Consider the following 22,483-nt stretch of genomic DNA (forward strand, 5'->3'; position numbering starts at 1 on the left):
AAGCTTGTCTACTTATTTAATGTCCATCTTGCATGAGAAAATAAAAAACAAAAGGCAGAATCTACCTATTGGTTATGTAAGCTTTCCTACAGCAGACTGGCAGATGAGGGGTTCTAGAAAAGTTTCCAGGCCTGCATTCCTTCTCTCCTTACTAAAACACAACTAGAGCAGCTTGGGAAAGTCCATATCCTGCCTTCCAAGGCAGAGATACACCTGGACCAATTCTTAATCTATTCTTGCTAAATGTTGAAATGTAGCACAGTATTTTGCAGACGCAGTTGTAAACAGGATGAGCTTAACAAGAACCCAACCAGATAAGTGTAGCCAACTGCAAAGAAAAAAATCAATGTGTAATTAACCAAGTAGTGTGTACAGGCAATGGCTAAGTCCCATCCAGGAGACAGAGCTCAAGATGGGAATCCACGGTCTCCTTTACTTACTTCAAGTAAATAAAAATACCTAACAACAACCCTGTCTTGTTCTTGAATAGAGCACCCCAAGCGGTGAACCCCTTGAGTTAGGTAACAATCTGGACATGAAAATAAACAATGATCATAAAGAATTGTAACTCATTAAGTAAAATAAGAATTTATTTAGAATTTAAGAATTTGTGAATCCACAATGATTCAAATAAACAAGTGCAGGGGGAAAAAAAAGCTCTTTCCTATTAATAAATGTAAAAAGAGTGGATGAAAAAATGGCGTAGATGATAGAGGTTCTGTTCATCCCTCTGGCGACCAAATCAGAGTTGTGACAGAAACAAGAAGCAAACAACAAGGAAAAATCACCTGGGATCTAGATGCACAACCATACAACTAGGAAGAAATCTAAGAAATCACCTTGCAATGGCAGAAGGTAGGACGGGGCAAGGTCGTGAGGCTGCCCAGTCCCCAGTGGTTGAGTGGGATGGAGGCTGCGGCAGCTTTGGATGCCTCTTAAAGGGGCCACATCTGCAAGCAGACTTTTGCAATGATGGACCTGCTTGCTCTGAGCACCAGGGCTGATTTGGCTGCACAGGGATTTACAAGGCGACACTGAGTTTGTTAAAGTGAGGACCCAGGAGAAACTCGCTCTGTACAGAAGTGCTGGTGGTATCCACTGTTCCTTGTTGAGCCCTCCCCGCTTCCAGTGTGTGGACTCAGAACCCACCATAGCGGAGACATCATAGAACTGGATAACAGAGGTTGCTCCGCCCAGAGCATTCCCTGAAACCCCACTTCCCCCAGCTCATGGCCCCACCCAAGCACATCCAGGTGTATCCTCAGAGAGTCAGGTGCTCCTTGCTGAGCAGCATCTAGACTCACACTGGAGACAGCAGACCTTGGATTCTGGCATGGCCTCTTGAGGCAACTATAAGCACAGCATCTGTGGATTGTTTGCTGAATCTTAACAGGTAGCCCTGGAGGGGCATAAGCTTGGGCTAAATTTGCCTACAGCTGAACCCCTCTCGGGACTGTGCCACAGGACACCTACTTCATAAATCCACACTAATTAGACGAGGAGACTTAGGGGCTTTGCTTAATACAAAGAAACAAACAGTGAAAGGCAGCCAAAATGGGAAGACAAAGAAGCAGAAACCATATGAGAGAACAGAACAGAGAACCAGAAATAATGGATACTCTAACAGATGCAGAGTTCAAAACGCTGGTTATAAAGGTGCTCAATGAACTTATGGGAAGAGTAGATGAATTCAATGAGAACTTCAATAAAGAGATAAAAAACATAAAAATGTAAATGGAAGTTATAAAAGGGAACCAGTCTGAAATGAAGAACACATTTTTTCTGAAAAGAGAAATGTATTAAATGGAATAAACAAAGTAAATAAAGAAGAGGATCAAATGACCTATATAGAGGATGGGAAAGCCAAGGACATTCAATCAGAATGGCAAGAAAAAGAAGCCAAGACTATAAAAATAATTTAAGGAGCACATGTGGCACTATTAAGGGTCCAAATATCCATCGATCGGTGTAACTGAAGAAAATCAAGATGTTGAACAGCTATTTGAAGAAATAATGATGGAAAACTTTCTTGACCTAGAAAAAGGAAATGGATATAAAACTCCAGGAAGCTCAGAGAATCCCGAAAAACAGGGATCCAAAGAGGCCCACACCAAGACACATCATAATTAAAATGCCAAAGGTTAAATACAAAGAGAGAATCTTTAAAGCAGCAAGAGAAAAGCAGTTAGTTACCTACAAGGGAGCACCCATAAGTCTGGCAGCTGATTTCTCAGAAGAAACTATGCAGGACAGAAGGATTTGGCACAAAATATTTGATGTGGTGAAAACTCAGGATCTACAACGAAGAATATTTTATCCAACAAAGCTATCATTTAGAGTTTAAGGACAGATAAAGAGCTTCCCAGACAAAAATAAGCTAAAGGAATTTATCATCACCAAGCCAGTATTACAGGAAATGTTGGAGAGACTTCTTTAAGAAGAAAAGAATGTGTATCGAAAACAGGAATAAAGAATGGTAACAACTACATTCCTATCAACAAGTACCTCAAATGGAAAAAGAGTTAAGTGCTCCAATCGAAAGATAGAGTGGCTGGATGGATAAGAAAACAAGATCCCTACATATGCTACCTACAAGAGACTCACTTCAGATTAAAAGACACACACAGTATGAAAGTAAAGGGGTGGAAAAAGATATTGCCTGATGGACCTAGAGGGTATTGTGCTGAATGAAACGGGTTGGATAGAGAAAGACAAATATCGCATGATTTCACTTATATGTGGAATCTAAAGAACAAATAAACAACAAATGCAGTAATAAATTCATAAATATAGAGAATATTTTGAGGGCTACTAGAGGGGATGGGGGTTGGGGATGGGAAAAAAGACAAAGGGATTAAGAGGTACAAATGGATAGTTGCAGAATAGACATGGAGATGTAGAGTGTAGTATGGGGAAGATGGTTAATAATGTAATAAATGTGTAAGAGGGAAGAGGGGTACTGGGTTTAGTGGGGTGACCACTTTGCAAGTTATGTGGATCTCTGATTACTAGGTTGTACAACTAAAACTGGTATATTATTGTGTGCCAACTATAACTGAAAAAAAAAAACTCATTAAATTGTACAATGTAAAAAAAAAGAATTTTGAAATTATGTAACCATGAAAAACTTCACTTCTTTAAAATGACTTTTCTTCTTTCCTTTCTTCTTGATTCAAACTGGCCTTGTCTAGTCTAATAGCGCCATGATTCGTTTGCTTCTTCTCTTTCCTTATCCTTCCATCTTTCCACACACTGCACCACGACTCCCTTAATCATTAAGTCCTTAGGTCAGCATCCAACAAAGTGTCCTAGGAACAAAGCCTCAAGTCTGTTGACCACAGAAACAGAGTTTCAGTCAAACTAAAGATAGCATCTTGACCTCAGGAGTGTTTCAGCTCCAGACCCAGGACAGCGGGACAACCCTACTGGCCACACCCCCTCAAAACCCAACGGAACAATGCTGTGACTGACACTGGGACCTGATGCAATGATCAGCTGCCTCCTACCCAAGCCCTGACCAGTCACTGGAGCTGACGATGCCAACACCTCTAGCTACATGACTAGTGATTTTTCCCTTATATAACTTGTCCCCTAGAGGCCATAGAGGAGCCAGGTATTTGAGGGCAACCTCAATTGTGTCTCCAGGCTTGGAGCCATTTCCTTAAATAATAAACCTTTACTTTCTTTGGGACAAATCCCTGTTTGTGTCTCTTTTGGCTTTGATGTGCACAGGCAAATGAACCCCTTAAGTTTAGTAACCGGCAACCATTATAATAAGTGATTGAGACAGGAATCACCAACAGTTGTTAAAATTAGCGGGTGAAATATAAATATGCAATAGTTTGAGGAGTGATGGGATTATTTTACATAAATCTCAAAGTATGTCCCTATAAAGAAAAATATTTGTAAACTTCAACGGGAAAGTTACTTTTGTCAAAGATAAGGTAAGGGAAGTAAAAACAGTGGGGACTCCAGCAGTCATGGAAGTGGAAAATGACAAAATTGGGTAAGAGGGTCGTTCAAGGCCAAAGTGATTAGATCATCCTGGCTGCCAACCAGCACTTGCTGAAGTTAGACTTTGCCCCTCCATCAGGGACCGAGAATCAGAGGCCCCAGCCTCCCTAATGATGACATTTCAAAGGAATAGCTTTCAGGTCCTTGAGAAGGACACTCCTGGGTTGTAGGAAATACATCTACAACTCAAGAGGATAAAATAAGGATTTTACAATTTTAAAGGTTTTAAATAAATGCTCTAAGAATGGGAGGTTGGGAACCTGTCTTTAGGTGTTGGCTGGAACAAATGATAAATTCTTTTGTCAGCCTTCAGCTTTTCCAGACTGGCCCATAAGGTGGCTGGGTCAACCCAGGTCACAGCCTTAGGCTGCAAGAAGCCTTGGCAGAGTTTGGGCAAAATGTCTTAGTGCAGGGGGTTTGGGTGGGGTCGGTGTGCCAAGAGTTCTCCTCTTCTCACTTTACAGTAGAGAAGCCAGCAGACACCACGTCAACAGCACAGATAAACATTGCTGGGTGAGGGACAGACTGACTTCACATACCTCCTGGTGGTGCACTGAGAAGAGCACAGTGTCATTCCCCTGATGTTGTTGCCCAAAGATTATGATCAATCACAATCTGCAGAAGCCTCAGATAAACCCAAATTGATAGCCTTCTGCAAAATAATTGGCCTGTGCTCAGAGAAGTCTGAGAGAGATCTGGAAACTCATGAACCCGTCCAGACTAAAGGACACTGAAACTGCTTGACAACTGAGCACAATGCCCAGTCCTGGGGTTTCTTCTCCCATGGAGACCGTATTGGGACAACTGGCAATATCTGATTAAGGACTACTGATTAGACAATAGTATTGTCTTAATGTTAATTGCCTGATTCTGCTAATCATACTGTAGCTATATGAGAATGTAATACTTATGGGACTCTACCCTGAGATGGCTCAGAAAAATGATATTGATGTGTATTTGTGTGTGTGCAAACAGAAAGAGAGGAAAGAAAAAGAGAGGAGTGAAACAAATAGAGTAAAATGATAGAAACCAAAGTGAAGGGTATACTGCAATTTCCCGTATTCTTGCAAATTTTAAGTCTGTAATTATGTTTAAAAGAACTTTTGGGGAAGAAAAATACAACCCCAGCCTGACATCATAAACAAATCAATTCCAAGTAAATTAAAGACATGTAAAAGGTAAAGTTATTAAGCTTTTCTAAGCTAACTTTATAAGGAGAACATCTTCATGACCTCAGGATAGAAATGGATTTCTTAAATAAGACAGGGGAAAAGCTAACCATGAGGTGAAATGTGGATAAACTTCCTCCTACAATAAAATTAAGAGCTCTAGTGCATTAAAAGCCAACACACAGACTCTGAAGACAGCAGCCTTCGGTCAAAGGGAGCCCCCCCTCCCCAGGCTAGTTTTGGCCATGGCCAAGGGAGAGGTGCTGGGGCTGCAGAGGTGGGTGACACAGGCGCCAACTTGGATTCTGAACCCCTCTTGGCAGATGTGTGAGGGGCTGCTGCTATGGAAGGCGTCCTTGTCACCTTCTGTCACCCAGTACAAGTTAGAGGGTCAGCCAAGATATATTGTTATAGTTCAGAGCATGAGCTGTGGCCTTCACTTGTTCTCGGCTCCTTCTTGGAACACAGGCCCCTGCCCAGTGCTGAAGGCTTGCAGCGCTGAGTGTGGCAGACAGCCCCCACCAGGCAGAGGACAGTCACCTCTCCAAGGCACTCCTGGAAGGGTGGGGAGATAGAAACCGAACCAGAAAAACAGAGAGAGACAAGGGCTGCCAGGGGAGGATGCTCAGAGGACTTGGGGTACATGGGGTCTAGGTGCCCAAATGGCATCAGGCTGAGTGAGAAGGGCCAAAGTCAGAGGTGTGAATCAGCCAGGTTACTCTGCAGGGTGGAGCATGGGCTGGGGACAGGGTAGGTTAAGTCAGGAGAAAGACGTGCCATCATCACGAGTGCTACTTCCTTATGTAGAAAGTTTAGGGTTTTGATGTATGGACACCATGTCCCTTCTGACGTGACGCAGTGAGAAGGGCACACGTCACTTCTGCGGCCTTCTTGACAAAATTGAATAACCTCAGTCTACTCATGGGAAAACGGCAGACAATCGAACTGAGGGCCACTTACAAAATAATTCACCATGGTCTTTCAACAGTGTCAAGATCATAAAAGACGAAGACAGACTGAGGAACCGTCCAATTGTCCTGGATTGGAGGAAACCAGGGACATATGATCCTGGATCGGTTTTTAGACCAGATAAATGACATTATGGGACACTTGTTGAAATTTGGATAAGGTCTGTAGATTACTTAATAGTCATGGTTCAATGTTACCCTCCTGGTTTTAATCATGTGCTGTCGTTACATAACATGCTAGCAGTTGAAGAAGCAAGACAAGCAGGGTATGTGAGCAGTCTTTGTACTATTTTTTAAAACAACTTTATTAAGGTATAGTTTATGTACCATAACATTTGCCCATCTTAAGTGTATAATTCTTTTTTCTTATTATTAAGTGTATAATTCAATGATGTTTAGTAGATTTATCGAGTTGTGCAAACAACACTACAACCTAGTTCTAGAACATTCTCATCACCCCAATAAGATTCCTCATGAAGCCACAGGCCACCACTGATCTGGTTTGTTTCTATTTCTTTGCCTTTTCTGGACATTTCATATAAAGCAGGGGTCCCCAACCCCCCGGGCCATGGACCTTTACTGGTCTGGGATCTATTAGGAATCAGGCCGCACAGCAGGAGGTGAGCGGCAGGTGAGCCAGCAAAGTTTCATCTGTATTTGCAGCTGCTCCCCAGGGCTAGCATCACCGTCTCAGCTCCACCTCAGATCATCAGGCATTAGATTCTCAGAGGAGCACTGCTCCCTGGTACCAAAAAGCCTGGGGACCGCTGATATAAAAGGAATCGTGCCATATGTGGTCTTTTGTGTCTGGCACACTTAACATAATGTTTTTGAGGTCTTTGTACTGTTTTAGTGGGATGATTTGTGAAACTTGAATAAGATCTGTAAAACGACTGATAGTATTATATCAATGTTAATTTCTTAATTTACATAGTGGAATTATGGTTTTATAGGATTTTAATATTAGAAGAAGCTGGGTGAAGGGTATGTGGTAACTACTATTTTCGTAAGTAAAATACTTTTTATAAATATTTTATAAGTGAAATAATTTCAAAATAAAATATTTTTTTAAGCTTAGGGTCTGAGTCATGCACTTAGGATGGTCTGTGGCACTGAAGTTCTGATTTCTTTTCACTATGATGGTTCTGCTGGCCTTTCCACTCCCCAGAGGTCCTTGGTGAGCTCAGCTTCCAGAAGGTTCTTCAGGGTCATGTAGGGGCTGTAGAAGAGAGGGCATACATTCTGAGTCACAGAAGCACAGCTGCAGCGGTTCAGGGAGGAGATTTTTCACTTCCTTCCTGATGCTAGCACCTCCAGGGCTGCCCAGGAGGGTGGGGACATGGCTGGTACCTGGAGGGCCTTAGACTGGACCTCTGTTGGCCTGAGCCCAGGCAGGGACCTGAGAGGCTGAGTAAGCTCAGAGCGAGGGAGGTACAAACCGAGGGGAATGGAGAGGGCTCCAGGGGCTGAGACCCCAGTTTCTGCCTGGATATCTGCCCGGGGACTTCCTCGGAAGCCGCTGGGCCTCAGCTTCCTGTTGCCAAGGCAGGGGCGAGCTTGGAAGGGAGGCTGTGTAGGCCTCAGAGCAAACGAGAGCTTGGCAGAGAGGAGGGCCTGGACACGAGCCAGGACCCATGGACACACACGCGGGCCGTGGGTGAGCTCCTGTACACTTGCAAGCACTGGGCCCCTGGGAGGAACACATGGGCATGTAACACACTGACAGGCATACACTGCATGCTGGCACGCTTGGTGCACAGGCCTCCTGCCAACAGGCAACCCATCCTTCAAGAGACCCAGGGCTGTGTTTATCAGTCTGGACTCTGCCACCACTGACCAAAACCCATCTCCAGTCAGCATGAGCCAAAAAGAGAAGTGGCCATGTTACAACAGGGAGAGGCTGAGCGGCCAGGGGCCATTTCGTGCAAGGGGGTCCCTGGGCTTCAGAACATGAGCCACCTGTCTCCTATCATAGTGGCCATGTGCGGGCTCCATCCTCCTCAGTGTGGTGTGGGGCCACCAAAGTTCCAAGGAAGTTTCTAGAACTGTGTCTCACCATCTTGAGCCAGCCTTGGCTCCAGTCAGTTTTGGCTCATGTGTCCTGCCCTCAGGCCTGGGAGGGGTGGGGGCAGCTCTCTCTAGACTGCAGGACCCGAGTGTGGAGAGGGCTGGAGCCTCAGGAAGGAGGGATGCTGGGTGGGCAGATAAAGCAGGTGACTGTTCCAGGGTCAGAAACCCAGAAAGGATGGGTTCAGCTATCCTGAGTGGGCTGACCCACTGTGCCAGACCAGCCAGGCGGCCTTGGAGATGGCCCATGTGCATGGAGCCCAGGCAGCTGTGGGGCTAGGTGGGCATCGGGCCTCCTGGAAGAAAACAAGCACTTGGCTGGCATGGCCAGTGAGGGCCGGGATGGCCCTGCATTCAGAGGTGCATGTTTCAAAACAGCCTTATTTGGAAACAGATAAGTGGGTGTGTATGAGCGGATGGCGGGTCAGGGTTGGTAACCATGAGGAGCCTGTGACCTGTGCCCAGGTAAGATATGACTGGGGCAGGGCAGGGCTTGTAAGGTGACACTGTGGTGAATTTGAGAATGAGTGGGACTTGATGATAGATTGAAAGTGGTGGCAGTGGACACCCAGCTGGAGCCTCTAGTTTCCTGAAACCAGACCCAGGACAAGGGGAGTCTGGAGGGCCAATTGAGACCAACTTCCAGGTGCAGGGCCTGGAAGACGCTGGGATGACATGGTGGCTGGACACACTTGAGGCTGGAGCACACCCAGATGGACAGCTTAGGTTCTCTTAGCATGTGGTTAGGCACAAAAGGTGCTAAAAGGACTGGGAGGAAGTGGCCAGGCTGTCCTAGCCAGCTGCTTTCGCCTGCCCAGACTCCTTCTGGCCCTAGTTTCCGCCCACTCAGTCTGACCAAGCTCCCTGGCTCTCTGGCCATGGTCATGCCCCTCCCCATACCCCCTCCACTGCGAAGGGGTGGGGAGAGCCGGCCACTCTTCCTCTCCTGGGTCAGCCTCTGAGCAGCAGCCGGCTCAGGCTGATAAATGCTCTGCAGCTAGCCTCTCACACACCAGCCAGCCCGACAGAGCCATCGGTACCATGAAGGACGAGGTGGCTCTTCTGGCCATCGTCACCCTCCTGGGAGTCCTGTTGCAAGGTGGGCTGGCTACTGTTTGGGAGGTGGGTGGGCCTCAGACCCTGCAGCCTGCCTTCTGTCCTCTGAGCCCCGGGGAGGTGCTGGAGGGCCTGGGCCCAGGTGAGGGCAAAGGTGAGGCCCCTAGCCTAGACTCTGGTGCCCTAGGTCTTCTGACCCCATTGACCCTATACTGGAAGCTGGGATGCCCCAGGGCTGAGGAGCTTGCGCTTTCCCCAGATGAGGAGGGGTAAGCCCTAGATGGATATCTGCAAGGCAGACTGAAACCCTGGGCGGGGACCAAGGCTGACAAGGGCAGCAAAATGGAAAAAGGCCCCTGAGGGATGACTGAAGTAGGCATACCAGGTACCTGGATTGGCGTTGGGGTGGTGGCCCCTTGACTAGCATAAAGAACCCTGGAAGAGGCCAGGGACTTCCAGGGAACAGGTGGGCATCCAACTGTGTTGGGTTGTGGGAACTGGGTTGTGTGTGCCAGGATGAATGGGTGATCTGGGGCTGGGTACAGAAGTGGGAAAGCCGTGGGCCTGGCATAGCCCTACTTCAGTCCGTCCCTGTCCTTTCCGGCTGTCCCCTCTCTGGGTGTCCTGGCAGGAAAGACTCATCCTGCAGCTCTGCTCTCAAAGTCACCCTCATTATGCTAGGACCATGTAGAGCTGGAGAGGGATGGAACTTGCTCCCCTGGTCCCCCAAACGTGTCTGCTTTGTGCCCTTCTCAGAATGGCCTAGAGGACACATTCCCGGGCCAGATATCCCCACTGCTTGGGACACTACTGCCCCACAGTATATGGGCTAGGACTAGGCACAGCCTGGGGCAGGGGCCTGGAGGGGCTGAGCAGACTTCATCTCCAGGCAGACCAGCAAGCTTGGCCTCACCCCCTGCTCATGTAGCTGCAGGGCTTCCTACACTGTCCTGGCATGGCCACCTTTTGGCACCCACGGTGCACTTGGGATATGTCTGCAGTGGGCCTGGCACTAAGGGTTCCAGGGCCACAGGACTTGCAGGAAGATAGCTGGGGCACCCAGCATAGTGCTGCGTGTGGGGAGGGCCTGGCCTGGGGTTAAGAGAAGGTGTGCACAAACCCACCCTTGGCACCCCCCACTCATGCTGGAATGAAGAGCGGAGGCCTGGGGTTGGACTAGAAGAGTCCCAGCTGCAACCACCTGGGGGCAGGGGAATGTTAGGTTTAGGCTAGGGTCCAGAGTGCCTGGACAGGAAAGCTGAGACAGGCAGCCATGCCATAGTTTGGAGGTTCAAGAACCTGGGCTTGAGCGACTCTGGCCTGAGGCAGGGCCAGGAGGCTCCGCATGTGGAGAGCCAGGGGGGCTGTTAGCCACTGGGTGTGTGCTTTGCTTCACCTGGAAGGATGCAGCCAGCTTTGCCCTCAGGCCCTGGTGGCACTCCCTGTCTAGGGACCCCAAAGCCAAGGTTCATGTCTAGAGAGGGGTAGCTGGGCATTTGCCTGTGTTTTGCAAGTCAAATGATTCAGAAGGAAAGTCCTCCACCTATGGCAGATGTCCCTGTGACTGGCATCCCCCTCCCCCTACACTCACAAGAAGCTGGGGGCTGCAACCTGCCCTCCCCATTGAGCATTGCGGACACAGGCGTGAGAGGGAGGCATCTTCGGGAGGGCTTTCAAGGGGAGTTGTGACGAATTCAGGGTGGAGGAGGAAGAGAAGGTGTGGGGCCCGAAGGAAGCTGGGGGCGTCCAGCGGCCAAACCTAATTCCCGCCTCCTCATCTAATTCCCGCCTCCTCCGCCCCCAGCCTACTTCTCCCTGCAGGTGATCTCGGCGCGCAGGGCCTTCCGCGTGTCGCCGCCGCTCACCACCGGCCCGCCTGAGTTCGAGCGCGTCTACCGAGCCCAGTGAGGGGCAGCAAGAGGGTGCGGGGTGGGGCCAAGCGAGCGCAGGACAGGCAGGGTCCGAGGCCCCCGCCAGCGCCCTCACGCCACCTCGCCCCTACCGCAGAGTGAACTGCAGCGAGTACTTCCCGCTCTTCCTCGCCATGCTCTGGGTGGCCGGCATCTTCTTCCAAGAAGGTCTGGAAGTGGGGCAGGGGCGCATGCACTGGAACCCCAGGGATCTCCGCGCCAGTGCGCTCACTTTGCCCCGCTCGACCCTTCCCCAGGTGTGGCGGCCCTATGTGGCTTGGTCTACTTATTCGAGCGCCTCCGCTACTTTAAGGGGTACTCGCGCTCGGCGCAGGAAAGGTGAGAACTAGGGAAGGGAAAGGAGGTTGGTGGGCGGGGAGAGGGTGGCGGGTTGGATTAGGCAACCAGTGGGAGGTGGGGGCAAGTGGGCGGGGCCCTGGCGGAAGTCTCGTTGAGGCTGGTGAGCCGAGGGCGGGGCTGCTGCGTTGCCCCGCTCCGGCTGAGCGCCCCCCGCAGGTTGGCTCCCCTGTACGCGAGCGCGCGCGCGCTCTGGCTGCTGGTGGCGATGGCGGCGCTCGGCCTCGTCGTCCACTTCCTCCCGACCGAGTTGCGCGCCACGCTCTTGGGATGGCTCGGGACACTGCTGCCCAAGGCCTGAGACCGAGGACGCCAGGTCGGCGGGGCTGAAGAGCCAGGGCCGCCTGGAGGACGGCGGAGGGTGCCCCGTTCCCTTTCCCAGACTCTAATAATAAAGTGCCGGTGACCGGACTCCGAATGCGCTTTCTGGGTCAAATGGGGTCGCGCTCCGCGGGCTATGGAACCTGGAGAGGCTCGGCCCCGGGCCTCAGCCGTCAGGTGGGCTTCTTGGGGGCGGCGGGGGCCGGGCCGAGGAAGGAAACGGCCTTTCCGCCGGGCAGGGGTTCGATCCCGTCCCGGACCCAGTGCTCTCTTGCCCTGCTCCTAGCAACACGGCTGGTCTGCGGGCGGCCCCGCCCCGCCGAGGTTCATCCCACGGCTCCTCTCTGAAGTCAGCGCTCTCCTTGCCTGTCCCCGCTCCTCTGAGGCCTGCCCCTCAGCCACCCTATTCCTCGTCCCCGGGCCTTCATAACCGATACCAAGGGCCCTTTCTTATCAGCACTGGGTCCCTGGAGTCTAGAATAGTGTAGGCGTTCAGGGAACCTTGCCGGGGGGCTGTGGGGCCGTGAGGATGATGAGTGTGGTCAGTGGTTTTATGACAGGCACAAGAAAACGTCCAGGTACTTTGGGCGCCCAGACCCAGGGATGTTCTGCTGGCGGAACAGAACGTCCTTCAAGAGGTGACTTTTAGCCCAGATGGCAGAGAGCTTTCCAAGCAGGGCAATAGTGTGTGCAAAGGCCCTCGAGGTGAGCGCGAGGCCCTAAAATGTGTCAGAGAAGGGCGGGAATGGGGGGCCCTGGGGACCTGGACAAGGGCAAGGCTGAGACTCTCTAAAGAGGGGTAACGAAAAGATGGGGGGAATGCCTTCTGTTTGAGGGGCTCCCGCTCTAGCAGCTGGGGTTATGAGAGGTAGGTGGTGCGATTGGGGAAACCCCCGTAGAGATGGGACAACTTTGGGCACCAGTACTCGGATTCCGTGGTCTTCCCCACCCCCGCACGCTCGCAAGTGGGCAGATCCTTCAAGGTGGCCCAGGCCCAGACCAGATGGTCCTGGGAAAATGGGCAGAGCTGCACTTAGGGATAGTTCTGCTGCATGGATTGGCCTGGACGTGGTAGTGGGTGGCCTCAGGGTAGCATCACCTGGCACCTCGCCTCCCTTCACCAGTTGGCTTCCCTCCACCAGCTGGAGCTCAGAGCACCCCATGTGAGGCACAGATTTCATTAACCCTTTATTACAAGTCACGCTCTTATAGAAGTATATGTGGACTTAGGTGAAAAAATCAAATGTATCCAAGAATAAAAAACACAGCACATAAAGTAGTATATGCATTCCAGTGTTCGCGCCGGAGACCGCGGGCGCCCAGGAAAAAGCTCTTCTAAAATGGCCTGGCCCAAGCCTGCTGGCTGCGAACGATTCTGGGCGGCACAGGTCGGCCTCAGGCACAGTGTGGGGACTGCCACCTCCTCCCTCGGCCCTGTGGGCGGGCAGCACCAGCTCCTGGGGCCTCCGGGCCAGCGGCGACCCCACAGGCCGCTGAGCAGTGCCAGGAACAACCCTTCAGGCTGGGTCTGTCACGCCTGGCCCTCCGGGGGCAGCAGCGAAGACATGCCGGGCCTCTTGGGCTTCAGGGCCAGTTCTCAGAAGCCCCGCCTTAGTCAGCCTTCTTCAGGAAGATCTGAAAGAGCCAGCCCAGAGTCAGCAGGGACTACTGAGTTGGCCCATCTAGCTATGGGAAAATGCTCCCGTCCCTGTGCCCAGCCCTGTCCTGCCTTACCTCACTCAGAATGACCCACACGGGCGAGTCTGTCTGGATGGAGAGGCGCAGTGCTTCCAGGGGGCCGAAGGCAGGATCCACCTCGCCCTCTGCCACACCCTTGTAGAAGGAGCCTGGGGGAGGGCGGCACTGAGAGCTTACCCCCAAGTCCTTGCTCAGTCCAGCCTGTCCCCACACCTCTGCCTGCCAACAGCACTCACCTATCTGGAGGTAGCCATCGGGGCTCCGCGGGTACCGGAGGGTGGCTACGTGGCCCTCCTGCAGGGCCTCCTTGTCCGACTGGGGGTTCTGGGGGCAAATCAAGGGGCTGAAGCCAGGAGCTATAGGAAGGGCCGGCCAGCCTCAGTGCACACCCACACCCTGCCACACTCACGTCAAAGGGTAGCACCTCCACAGACGTGTTGAAGAGCTTGTCCTCTGGGTGCTCAATGTTCCCACTGCGGAAGAAGAACCTGTGGCCAGGCAGGCCTGTGAGATGCTGCAGGATGGGCACTGCCCCTAGTGAAAAGGCCTGGCCTGGGCCTTGGGTGCTGGATGAGGCTGGGTACCGCCAGGGGCAGCTATTGGGCTGTGCAACCAAGGCCTTGTCATAGGGATGATGGTGATAGGTAATATCACTGAGCTCTTGTGGGCACTGTCTGACATAATCTCTACAAGGTGGCTACCCTATGCACCCCACTCTTTAGGTAAGGAAACAGGCGTGGTAAGGTTCAGTCATTTGATAGGGTCATAGAAATTTGTGGTGAGGTCTGGTAGCCCCCCGCCCCTCCCCCAATGTGGACCTGTGGGTGCTGACACACCTCTCAAGACGCAGTGGCTGGAAGAAGCGGAAGCGGATGAAGTCCCCTGCAGCAGGCGTAAAGGCCCAGAAGAAATCCTCACGCAGGTAGGCTTTCTCCAGGGTGAAGTGCTGGTACGTCTTGAGGCTCGTGCTCACTTCAGCAGGCGGGTTCACATGCTCCTTCCGCAGCGCCTGCTTCCCAAAGTCCTTGTCCTGCAGCCCCCAAGGGACAGCACTGCTAGAATGGGCCCCGGACTTGTCCTGCCGACCCCCTGCCCCACCCCAGCCCACCCTCTTCCTGGACTCAGCCCACCTTCAGTTTCTGAATCTTGCCCGCCAGCGACGAGTGAGTGCCCACGTGCTGGAAGAGGGACGGCTTGAAGCGGATCCGGAGATTGGCCTTCTGCCGGTCACAGTGCTTCTGTGGAAGGTGGGCAACACCCTGGGCTCAGCTCCACCCGCCTCCCAGGACAGGGCCTCCCCAGCCAGCAGAACCTCTTCCTTGCAGCCAGGCGCATGCCTGTGGCCACAAAAGAGGCCAGAGGCCGCGTGCCCCGCTGCCGCGCCCACCTCTGCGCAGCCCCACTCACCGCATCCTTCTCAGGGTTGCAGACCTTCACCCACAGAATGTGGTCCAGAAGCCAGTCAATGGGTTTGTCCCGGTAGAACATGAGGATGAACTCCACAATCAGACTCAGGTCCAGCGACTTGAACATTTTCCCTGGGGGAGACGTAGAAAGAAGGGGTGCTGAGAAGGCAGCTCTGCCCTACATTCCTTCCTCTTAATCCCTGTGGGGGGCTACTTGGGAGGGTCCCACAGCAAACCCTGTGGTTACTGCAGGCAGGTGATGGCACCAGGGGGGTAGACAGTGATGGTGACTGAGGGCAGGTGAGAACAGGTCAGGTGGGACTGCAGTGGCCAATCCAGGGAACTGGGCAGGGGAAGGGGGGAGGGGGGAAGACTGAGGGGCTCTGGCAAGTCAGTCACCAATGAACCCCAGCTGGGAGAACTCCAGGATCATCCAATCCTCCGAAGGCTGCTGCAGCGCAAAGTTCTTCATGGTGCTCAGGTAGCTGGGCTTGGCCACTATGTCGTCCTCCAGCTGCACAGCAGGGGGTAGGAGGGGGCGGGACTCAGGATGGGGCCCCTCCCCCGGGACCTGCTGGGGGCTGGGGCAGGGCAGAGCAGGGTTGTGCTGACCTGCACATAGTAGATGCCTTTGGACTGTGCGTACATCATGAGGAAGCAGTAATCGAGGTTCTGTTTGGTCCTCCACCTGCGGGCCAGGGCCTCAGGAGCTCAGAACCATACCCCCCTTCCCGTCCAGTGTGGCTGCCACAGACGTACTGGGTGGGTAGAACCCTCCCTCCATGCAGGGGTCCTCCACTGGAATGTGGGGGCACTGCAGCCAACAGAATGGGCTCTCAGCACAGGTGTGAAGGTTGCTGGGGGTGTGGGAAGAGTGCTAGTACCTGACTCTCTCCTTGGGGTCCCCAAAGGACTCTCGGAGGCGGGAAAAGTCAGGGTAGAAGTGAGGGGAAGGGGAGATGACCTCCAGGAGCCCGGAATGGATCTCTGTGGGGAACCTGGGGGACAGGAAGGCCCAATGGGTGTGCAGCCTCTAGGGTCCAGAACACGGCTAGAGCCGAGCTGGCCAGTCTCCATCCATTTTTTAAGGCCCACCAGGCAGACATCCCCACACTATACCCAGCCTAGTAGGGAAATGGGGCCCCGGAGGGGTTGGGCCACCTCTACACACCCAATGCCTCTCACAGGGGAAGCACTCTCCCCTGGAGAAGGAACTGTCCTGTGGGAAGGCTGGCACCTGCCGGCCCAACAACCACAAAGGAGATGCCCTCCCCAGCTTATCCCATGCCAGTACTCACAAGGCCTTGATGTTCTCCGTCACCACTGAGGTGTACTGTGAGTCAGTCTGTGGGGAGACCAAGTGTCCTCCCTAAGCCCAGCTATCCCCCCAAATGCCTGGGAGATGGGGCTAAGGGTAGCAGGGAGGGCTTCAGATAACCCTACACATTGAGGGAGCCCTCCATCCTCAAGGTGGAGTAAGGCTGGGCATGTGGACCACAGATGCCTCAGAAAACACTCTTTGGGGTACCTCGGCGATGGGGTGGGGCACAGTAGGTAACTGGTATCTCCACAAGGGGCTGCGAAATGTTTCTTTCCTTTTAAATTTTTATCTTGATAAATTTGTGAATGACAGTGAACTTTTGATAGCTTTTCCTCTGGAATGTTGCTCACTCTTCATCTCTCTCTTGTTATTTGTGTCATGTGTCCCTCTCTGACTGTCATGTATCCCCCGACCCTGTGCCCCCAGCTCACTCGCCTCGGCAATCAGCACCACGATGACTGAGTCCTCCTTCTCTTGTGGGCTCAGCTCCGAGATGAGTGAGTGCAGCGTGTCCGTCAGGTATGAGTGGACCTCGCGCCGCACACTGGGGATGCCCATCACCACAGACACTGCGGGGGGCAGAGGATCAATTAGGCACAACAATAGGACCACACCCCAGCCCTTCCTGGCCCTGCGCCTACCTCCGGTGCGGCCCTGGCCCACGCGCACAGCCGGCTGCAGGCTGCTTTCCTTGGCTAGCAGGTGCGGCAGGTGGTGGAAGACAGTGGGCAGATGCAGCACAGGCTTCTGCGAAACGTTCCACGGCTTCAGGCGTGGGTCTTCTGGGTGAGTCAAAAAAGGACGGGTCAGAAAAGATAAGTGACCTGCCACCAGCCCCACCTCTCCTGCCATGTTGCTGGGACACTCACCAGTCAGGCGGCCCCAGGTACGATTGCCATCTCGGTCTCGCAGCACCTGCCTCTCTGACACAGCTCTCTTGATCTCGTCCAGCACCAGATTGAGCTCCTTGGAGCGCCTGAGGCTCTCCTGCTCAGCAGCGTGCAACCTGTCGCGCAGGGCCAGGAACTCCCGCTGGTACACATCTACCACATCACCTGTGGGTGGTCCACATGCTGTCACCAGGGGGTGGTCTACCCCTTGAGGGTGCCAGAGCACACATCTACATGCCCATCTGTGTGATAGCTATCTACGTTTGTTCTCGTGCTTGCCACACGTGCACTCTCTGGGGTTACATAAGGGTCACTGAAGTCACACTGACACACATGGGGGAGAAAAGCCTCCACTGGAGAGGATTAGCCCTGTCCAATACTCCTCCCTCCCCCCGCAGTTATTTTCTCCTTTGAGAAGGCATCTGAAGTGGGAGGGCTGCAGGACCACTTTTAGCCCCAGGTGGGACAATAAGCAGGGGCTGGAAAGTCTCAGACTGATCTTCTCCATCTAGTGGCTCCCAAAGTCCCCTCTGGCTTTCCTTGCATCATCTGCTCCTTCCAGGGGATGGGACACCTAAGGTCCCAACCATGGAACAAGGACCCAATCCTTCTTCAAGGGGCTTCTTAGTGCCCAGCATTCCCTGCTCCCTATCCTGCTTCATAGAGGCAATCACAGGCAGCCCATCCCCAAGGCAGCTCTGGGGATGGATGACGTCCCTGGACTCTACTTCCCCTCTTCCAAGTAGGACTGAGCCTGAGAACAGGGTCTGTGACAGTATGCCCCTAGTACCCATTCGTCCCTTGTTGCTCATCCTGCACTAGGCACCACCTTGGAACTCCCTCAGTCTCACATTAGCCCCAGGGGGTTGCTGCTGCAGTTCTGCCCCCAGCACTCAAATGAGCAAATGATGTTGAGAAAGTAGTCTAGGGTCACTCAGTGTGTCAGTGGCAGAGACGGGACCCGCTCTGAAGACTCTGTGGCCTGCTTCTCTGGAAACCAGTGTCAGAATCTCCAGCTGGGCCCCAGCTGTGGGCATCGGGTGCAGGGGCCTGCAGGAGCACAGAGGTAGGGCTGCCTATCCCTGGACAGGGACCCCCAGGGGCCTGTACCTGGCTCCAGTGGTCAGGCAGGGACCAGGGAGCAAGAATGAGACAGACAACATCCCTGCCTGTGGCTGGTACTGTGGTTCCTGGCGGGCTGTGCACTCTGGGCCTCTGGTCTTACTTGCCCTCTTCATTTGCTGTCACACAGAACCCCTCATCCGTGCCTAATGGCTGTGTCTTCACATATGCTGTGGTCTCTCCTGCCTGGAACCCTTTCCTCTTCCGAACGAACATCCACGTAGCCTTCAAGGCCTGGTTTTAAAGTCTCCAAGTCCAGGAAGCCTTCTAGAACTCCTTTCCCACTCCCAGACAGCTCTTCTGCTCTTGGATCCCCAGTGGGGTCATTGCTCCCAGAATGCCCTGGGACGGTAGCACGCCCTACAGCCATGAGCACCAGGGGTCACAGCCAAGGTAAAGTTAGTTACCTCAGGACACACCCCATTTGTTCTGCAGCATTCCATACCCAGTTTGCCCCACTCTCCCCGACTCTCCCCATACACACCCAGACTGCCCTGGGCTAAAGGTCTAGGCTACTACAAGCTTCCAAGCTTGGGGCAGCCCTGAGGTGGGAGGAGGGAGGAATCAGATTACCGGATGTTCTAGTGTGCTGTGCTGGGTTCCAAGGCCAGGTTACCCTGGAAACCTGACCCCTTAAACAGCAGCTAGCCATCCCCAAAGTTCAAGGAGGGGAGGGGAGCTAGAGGTGCTGAAGCCCAGCAGGAGGGAGTTCAGAGCTACCTGGACACCTGGACATGGCAGGTGGCCTCCCTCCTGAGTCTTTGCTCACCTACCTATTGAAGCCACTGGGTCCTGTCCAAGGCAGCCCCCTGCAATGGGCTTCTGTGAGGTAGGGGGAGGGGAGTGAGACTTCACCGCTCCCCCCGCAACTGCTGTCGCTGTCTCGTCCCCTCTTCTCTGATCTTTAAATAGACAGCTCTGTCAACCTTACTTTGCCCAGGTGGACTCCCCAACCACCAAGGCCTGAGCATAGCCTACTCCTTACCCTGCTGTCCTTCCCAGGGCCTCCCTCCCCCTGGTCCTGGGCTTCTTCTGTTTACTAAGTGGCATAGGCCCTAGGCATTCCCAGGTCTGGCTCCTGCCCACGCGGCCCTTCTGTCATTTCCCTGAACACTGCAGGCCCTGTCCCTCGGCACCCTGCCCCTGCTCCTGTCCTGCCTGCTGCCTGCAAGGTCCCCAGCTTGCCCCTCATCTCTGGCTTCCTGCTCATGGGTCCACTCTGTCCTTTCCTGTCAAAGCCAGAACCTCAAGCTCTGTGCCTGCCTCCCCATGAGCTGAGCCTTAGGCCAGAGGTGGTTGGAATGAGTGGTAAGTGGGCTGGGAAGGCAGCTTGGGAAAGGCCTGGGAGACCCTGGCCTCTGGGGGTGGGGGGTGGGCAGGGTAGAAGTCCCTGGGGGCTAGGGCTGAGGGGACCTGGCCTCTTCCATCATACCTTCTTACCCCAGGGAGGTGGGGCTGGGGCCTGGCTCTGGGAGCGGCTGGCCCCAGGGAAGGACTGCAGCTATGGCCACAGAACTGGAGGCTCCCCACCCCCACACACTGAAGTCAGAATAATCAGTACACCTGAGGCCCACAGACCACAATCTTCCCCCTGGTCCCCTCTTAGTTGTAATAAAAAGACCTCATGCCTCATACTTAGGGAGAGGGAAACAGGCTCAGAGGGGCACAGGCTGGAGCCAGGCCCAGGGAAGGTTGGCTGCTAAGGGGCGGGCATCCACCTCCTCCAGGACCTGTACCCTCACTCCCAGTGGTCAAGGGGAGTGGCCATCACTGCTGAAGTCCAGGCTGGGACGCTGGGGGGTGCCATGTGGCTGAAGCCAGCTCCCTGGAGGGTCTGTTGTCCTCCCTGGGGACGGGCTTTCAGCAGACACTTGGCTAAGGGCTACAATCTGAGCCCTGGCAGAGCTGTTGCACAATTTCAGTCAAGGCTGGATGTGAAACCCATATCCAGGGCCCATCATGCCAAGACCCACATGTCCTTCCTGGCCCTGGGCTTCCAGGATGCTGCCTGCTCCTGTCGCCTCCTTCCTTTCTGGCTCCCTGCCCACATCCTCCCTTCCCTACAGACCCGGGTTCGTCTGCCCTTCCCTTAAGTATCTGTGCTGGGCCAATCCTATTCTGAGCTCCCCACTCACTGCAAACTGGAAGCCAGGGTCCAGTCTGGCTTCCCCACACATTCTATACTGTTGTCTACATGTAAGAATGAGAAGGGGTGCCATAAGAGCCCAGATTCAGGCTTGAGTCCTCCAATGACCTTGCCCTCAGAAACATTGACAGCTCATGACAAGAAAGACCCAGGTCATGCTCTCACCCCATGCCTCACAGACTCTTGGGCTTCCGTGCTACAGGTATGAGGACCCCTGAATCTGAGCCCCACAATTCTTTGGCTGCGGGTGCTCTCCTGCTCCCCAGGCCCTTGAGTACCAGCCTCCTTGATGCCCCCTTTAGAGTGAGCGGAACTTGAATGGAGCCACTGGAATCCCCTCTGCTGCTCTGGACACTGGCTCCCTGTGGCCAACCAGGCCTCCAGAGAAGGTGTCCTGGTGGGGCTTACACTGCAGCTCCTGACATCAGGCTGAGGGCAGGTGGCTGCTGCAAGAGGCACACAGAAACTGTAGTCTGGCCAAGAACAGGGTGCAGGGGCTCAGCACTCACTGACAATTGGACATATGTGCCCAGCCTGTCAGATACAGCCCTATCTGGGCCTCCATGCTTACATGGAGTAGCTCCAAGTCTGTTTACATGACCACTTTCTCAAGGGTCCAAAATGCCATTCTCAGGGTGACATATCCCACCTGCAGAGACTGCCCCAGCTATGCCCTCTCCTGGGTGACACACCCCAGCTAGAGACCTACGGAGAACTATTCCCCAGCCATGCCCTTCCTGCGCCAAGCCCTAGGGATATCGCGTCAGAGCCCCTGGCTTCCATCAGACAGGAGGACTGCAGTAGGTAGGGCTGGACAGGCAGGAACCAGGTGGGGGGCTGTTGAGGCATGGGGGGGTCAGGAAGGCTCTAGCTCCTGCCCCAGCTGCCTTTTTTAGTACACAAGAGCGAACAAGGAAGCAGGCGATGGGAGGGAAGCAGAGGGTAAGCTGGCCTCAGTCTGATCCTGTTTAGGCCTTCTGCAGGAAGACCAGGAGGCAGGAAGGAAGCAGTTTTTCCCCAGTGCCTCCTAGACTGCAGGCTGGGTGGACAAGGGCCTCCCCAGCCCCAGACATCCCAGCCAACACCAGGCGATTCCAGCCAGTGCTGGGGACTGTCTCCCTCCATACCTCACCTCCAAATGTGCTGGCCAGACTCAGCACCATGGTGGTGGACTGGCCAGCTTGCCAAACTTCAAGTGGGAGGTGATGTCTCAGTGAGACCACACTAAGTGAGTTAACGGGTAGCAAGCTTAGGCTGGCTGCTCCTGGGGCCCCCCATGTCTTCCCAGGCCAGCAGCCACAGGAAGGCTGCTCCAGCACCCAGGGCCCTATGGAGAAGTCCTAGGGCCAGATGTCATGGAGGAGGGCTGCAGAGGCCCCAGGGAGCAGCACTGCAGTGAACTGGGGTGGAGGTCATTGCCTGGATGTCTGGCTGCCCCGTCACACTTGTCTCAGGAACACAGTGTCTGCTCCTGCCCAGGTGCCTGGAGCTGGTATCTTGGGAACCACCTGGTACTGCCACCGCTGTGACCTTGTGTCTCTGTCCCTTTCTGAGAACTCCGAGGACCCCAGCTGGCCAGTGGGAGCGACCACCGCTAGCAGGGGCGTAACTGTACTCACGGAGGCGGGTCCCAGCGCCGGATGAGGGACCCGGCGACTGCTCTGCCAGGCGGCCCAACGCGGACCGGAGAATTTCGTTATTTCGGCAGCAAACAAGTGGGGGAGAAAATGGGAGGGGCGTACTCCCGTGCTGACGGGCGGGGAAGGGGCTCCGGCGTCGGCTTCCGGCTGCCTCCCGCGGCTACTACCCGGACCTGCTTGGCTGCGGGCGCCCAGGTGCGCCCCAGTGTGGTTCGGGCCGCGGGGCGCGGGCCCGGCGGGGAGGGCTCACCTTTCTGACCGCCGAGCGCCGCGTACCAGGAGAGCGAGAGGAAGGCGCACAGGCAGAGGAGCAGCAGCGTCAGGAAGGTGCCATTGCGGAGCCTCATTTCCCCAGGAGCGCGGCGGGCGCCGGCGGGGCCGAGGCCGCATGGCCCGGG

General features: G+C 54.1%; 2 protein-coding genes across 5 annotated transcripts; one reads left to right on the top strand and one right to left on the bottom strand.

The window, feature by feature from the left end:
• Positions 1-9,230: 9,230 nt before the first annotated feature.
• On the top strand, positions 9,231-13,125 carry LTC4S (leukotriene C4 synthase). The gene is made up of 5 exons (XM_011371971.2): positions 9,231-9,317; positions 11,079-11,178; positions 11,282-11,352; positions 11,442-11,523; positions 11,701-13,125. The coding sequence occupies exons 1-5, from the start codon at positions 9,260-9,262 to the stop codon at positions 11,840-11,842; spliced, it is 453 nt and encodes a 150-aa protein (XP_011370273.1). The 5' UTR covers positions 9,231-9,259; the 3' UTR covers positions 11,843-13,125.
• On the bottom strand, positions 13,027-22,477 carry MGAT4B (mannosyl (alpha-1,3-)-glycoprotein beta-1,4-N-acetylglucosaminyltransferase, isozyme B). 4 transcript variants are annotated; one of them, XM_011371975.2, is made up of 15 exons: positions 22,336-22,476; positions 17,157-17,342; positions 16,929-17,069; positions 16,723-16,856; positions 16,265-16,311; positions 15,851-15,964; positions 15,579-15,654; positions 15,366-15,480; positions 14,968-15,098; positions 14,691-14,798; positions 14,397-14,590; positions 13,970-14,048; positions 13,797-13,884; positions 13,597-13,709; positions 13,027-13,497 (listed from the first exon to the last, which is right to left on the bottom strand). In XM_011371975.2, exons 1-15 carry the CDS (start codon positions 22,430-22,432, stop codon positions 13,474-13,476), a joined length of 1,647 nt encoding a protein of 548 aa, XP_011370277.1. In that variant the 5' UTR covers positions 22,433-22,476; the 3' UTR covers positions 13,027-13,473. The 4 variants fall into 4 exon arrangements, with proteins under 4 accessions (XP_011370277.1, XP_011370278.1, XP_011370275.1 ...); XM_011371976.1 differs by lacking the exon at positions 15,851-15,964 and having other exon boundaries at positions 13,038-13,497; positions 22,336-22,477; XM_011371973.1 differs by having other exon boundaries at positions 13,038-13,497; positions 13,597-13,884; positions 22,336-22,477.
• Positions 22,478-22,483: the final 6 nt, after the last annotated feature.

The sequence above is a fragment of the Pteropus vampyrus genome, unplaced genomic scaffold (genome assembly GCF_000151845.1).
Source record: "Pteropus vampyrus isolate Shadow unplaced genomic scaffold, Pvam_2.0 Scaffold197, whole genome shotgun sequence".
Classification (NCBI taxonomy): domain Eukaryota; kingdom Metazoa; phylum Chordata; class Mammalia; order Chiroptera; family Pteropodidae; genus Pteropus; species Pteropus vampyrus.

Coding starts and splice junctions, on each gene's coding strand:
- LTC4S (XM_011371971.2), top strand. CDS start 9,260: ATGAAGGACGAGGTGGCTCTTCTGGCCATCGTCACCCTCCTGGGAGTC. Junction 11,179..11,281: donor GAGCGCGTCTACCGAGCCCA/GTGAGGGGCAGC, acceptor CCCCTACCGCAG/AGTGAACTGCAGCGAGTACT. Junction 11,524..11,700: donor TCGCGCTCGGCGCAGGAAAG/GTGAGAACTAGG, acceptor CGCCCCCCGCAG/GTTGGCTCCCCTGTACGCGA.
- MGAT4B (XM_011371973.1), bottom strand. CDS start 22,432: ATGAGGCTCCGCAATGGCACCTTCCTGACGCTGCTGCTCCTCTGCCTG. Junction 15,965..16,264: donor ACGGAGAACATCAAGGCCTT/GTGAGTACTGGC, acceptor CCTGTCCCCCAG/GTTCCCCACAGAGATCCATT. Junction 14,049..14,396: donor CAGCCACTGCGTCTTGAGAG/GTGTGTCAGCAC, acceptor GCCTGGCCACAG/GTTCTTCTTCCGCAGTGGGA.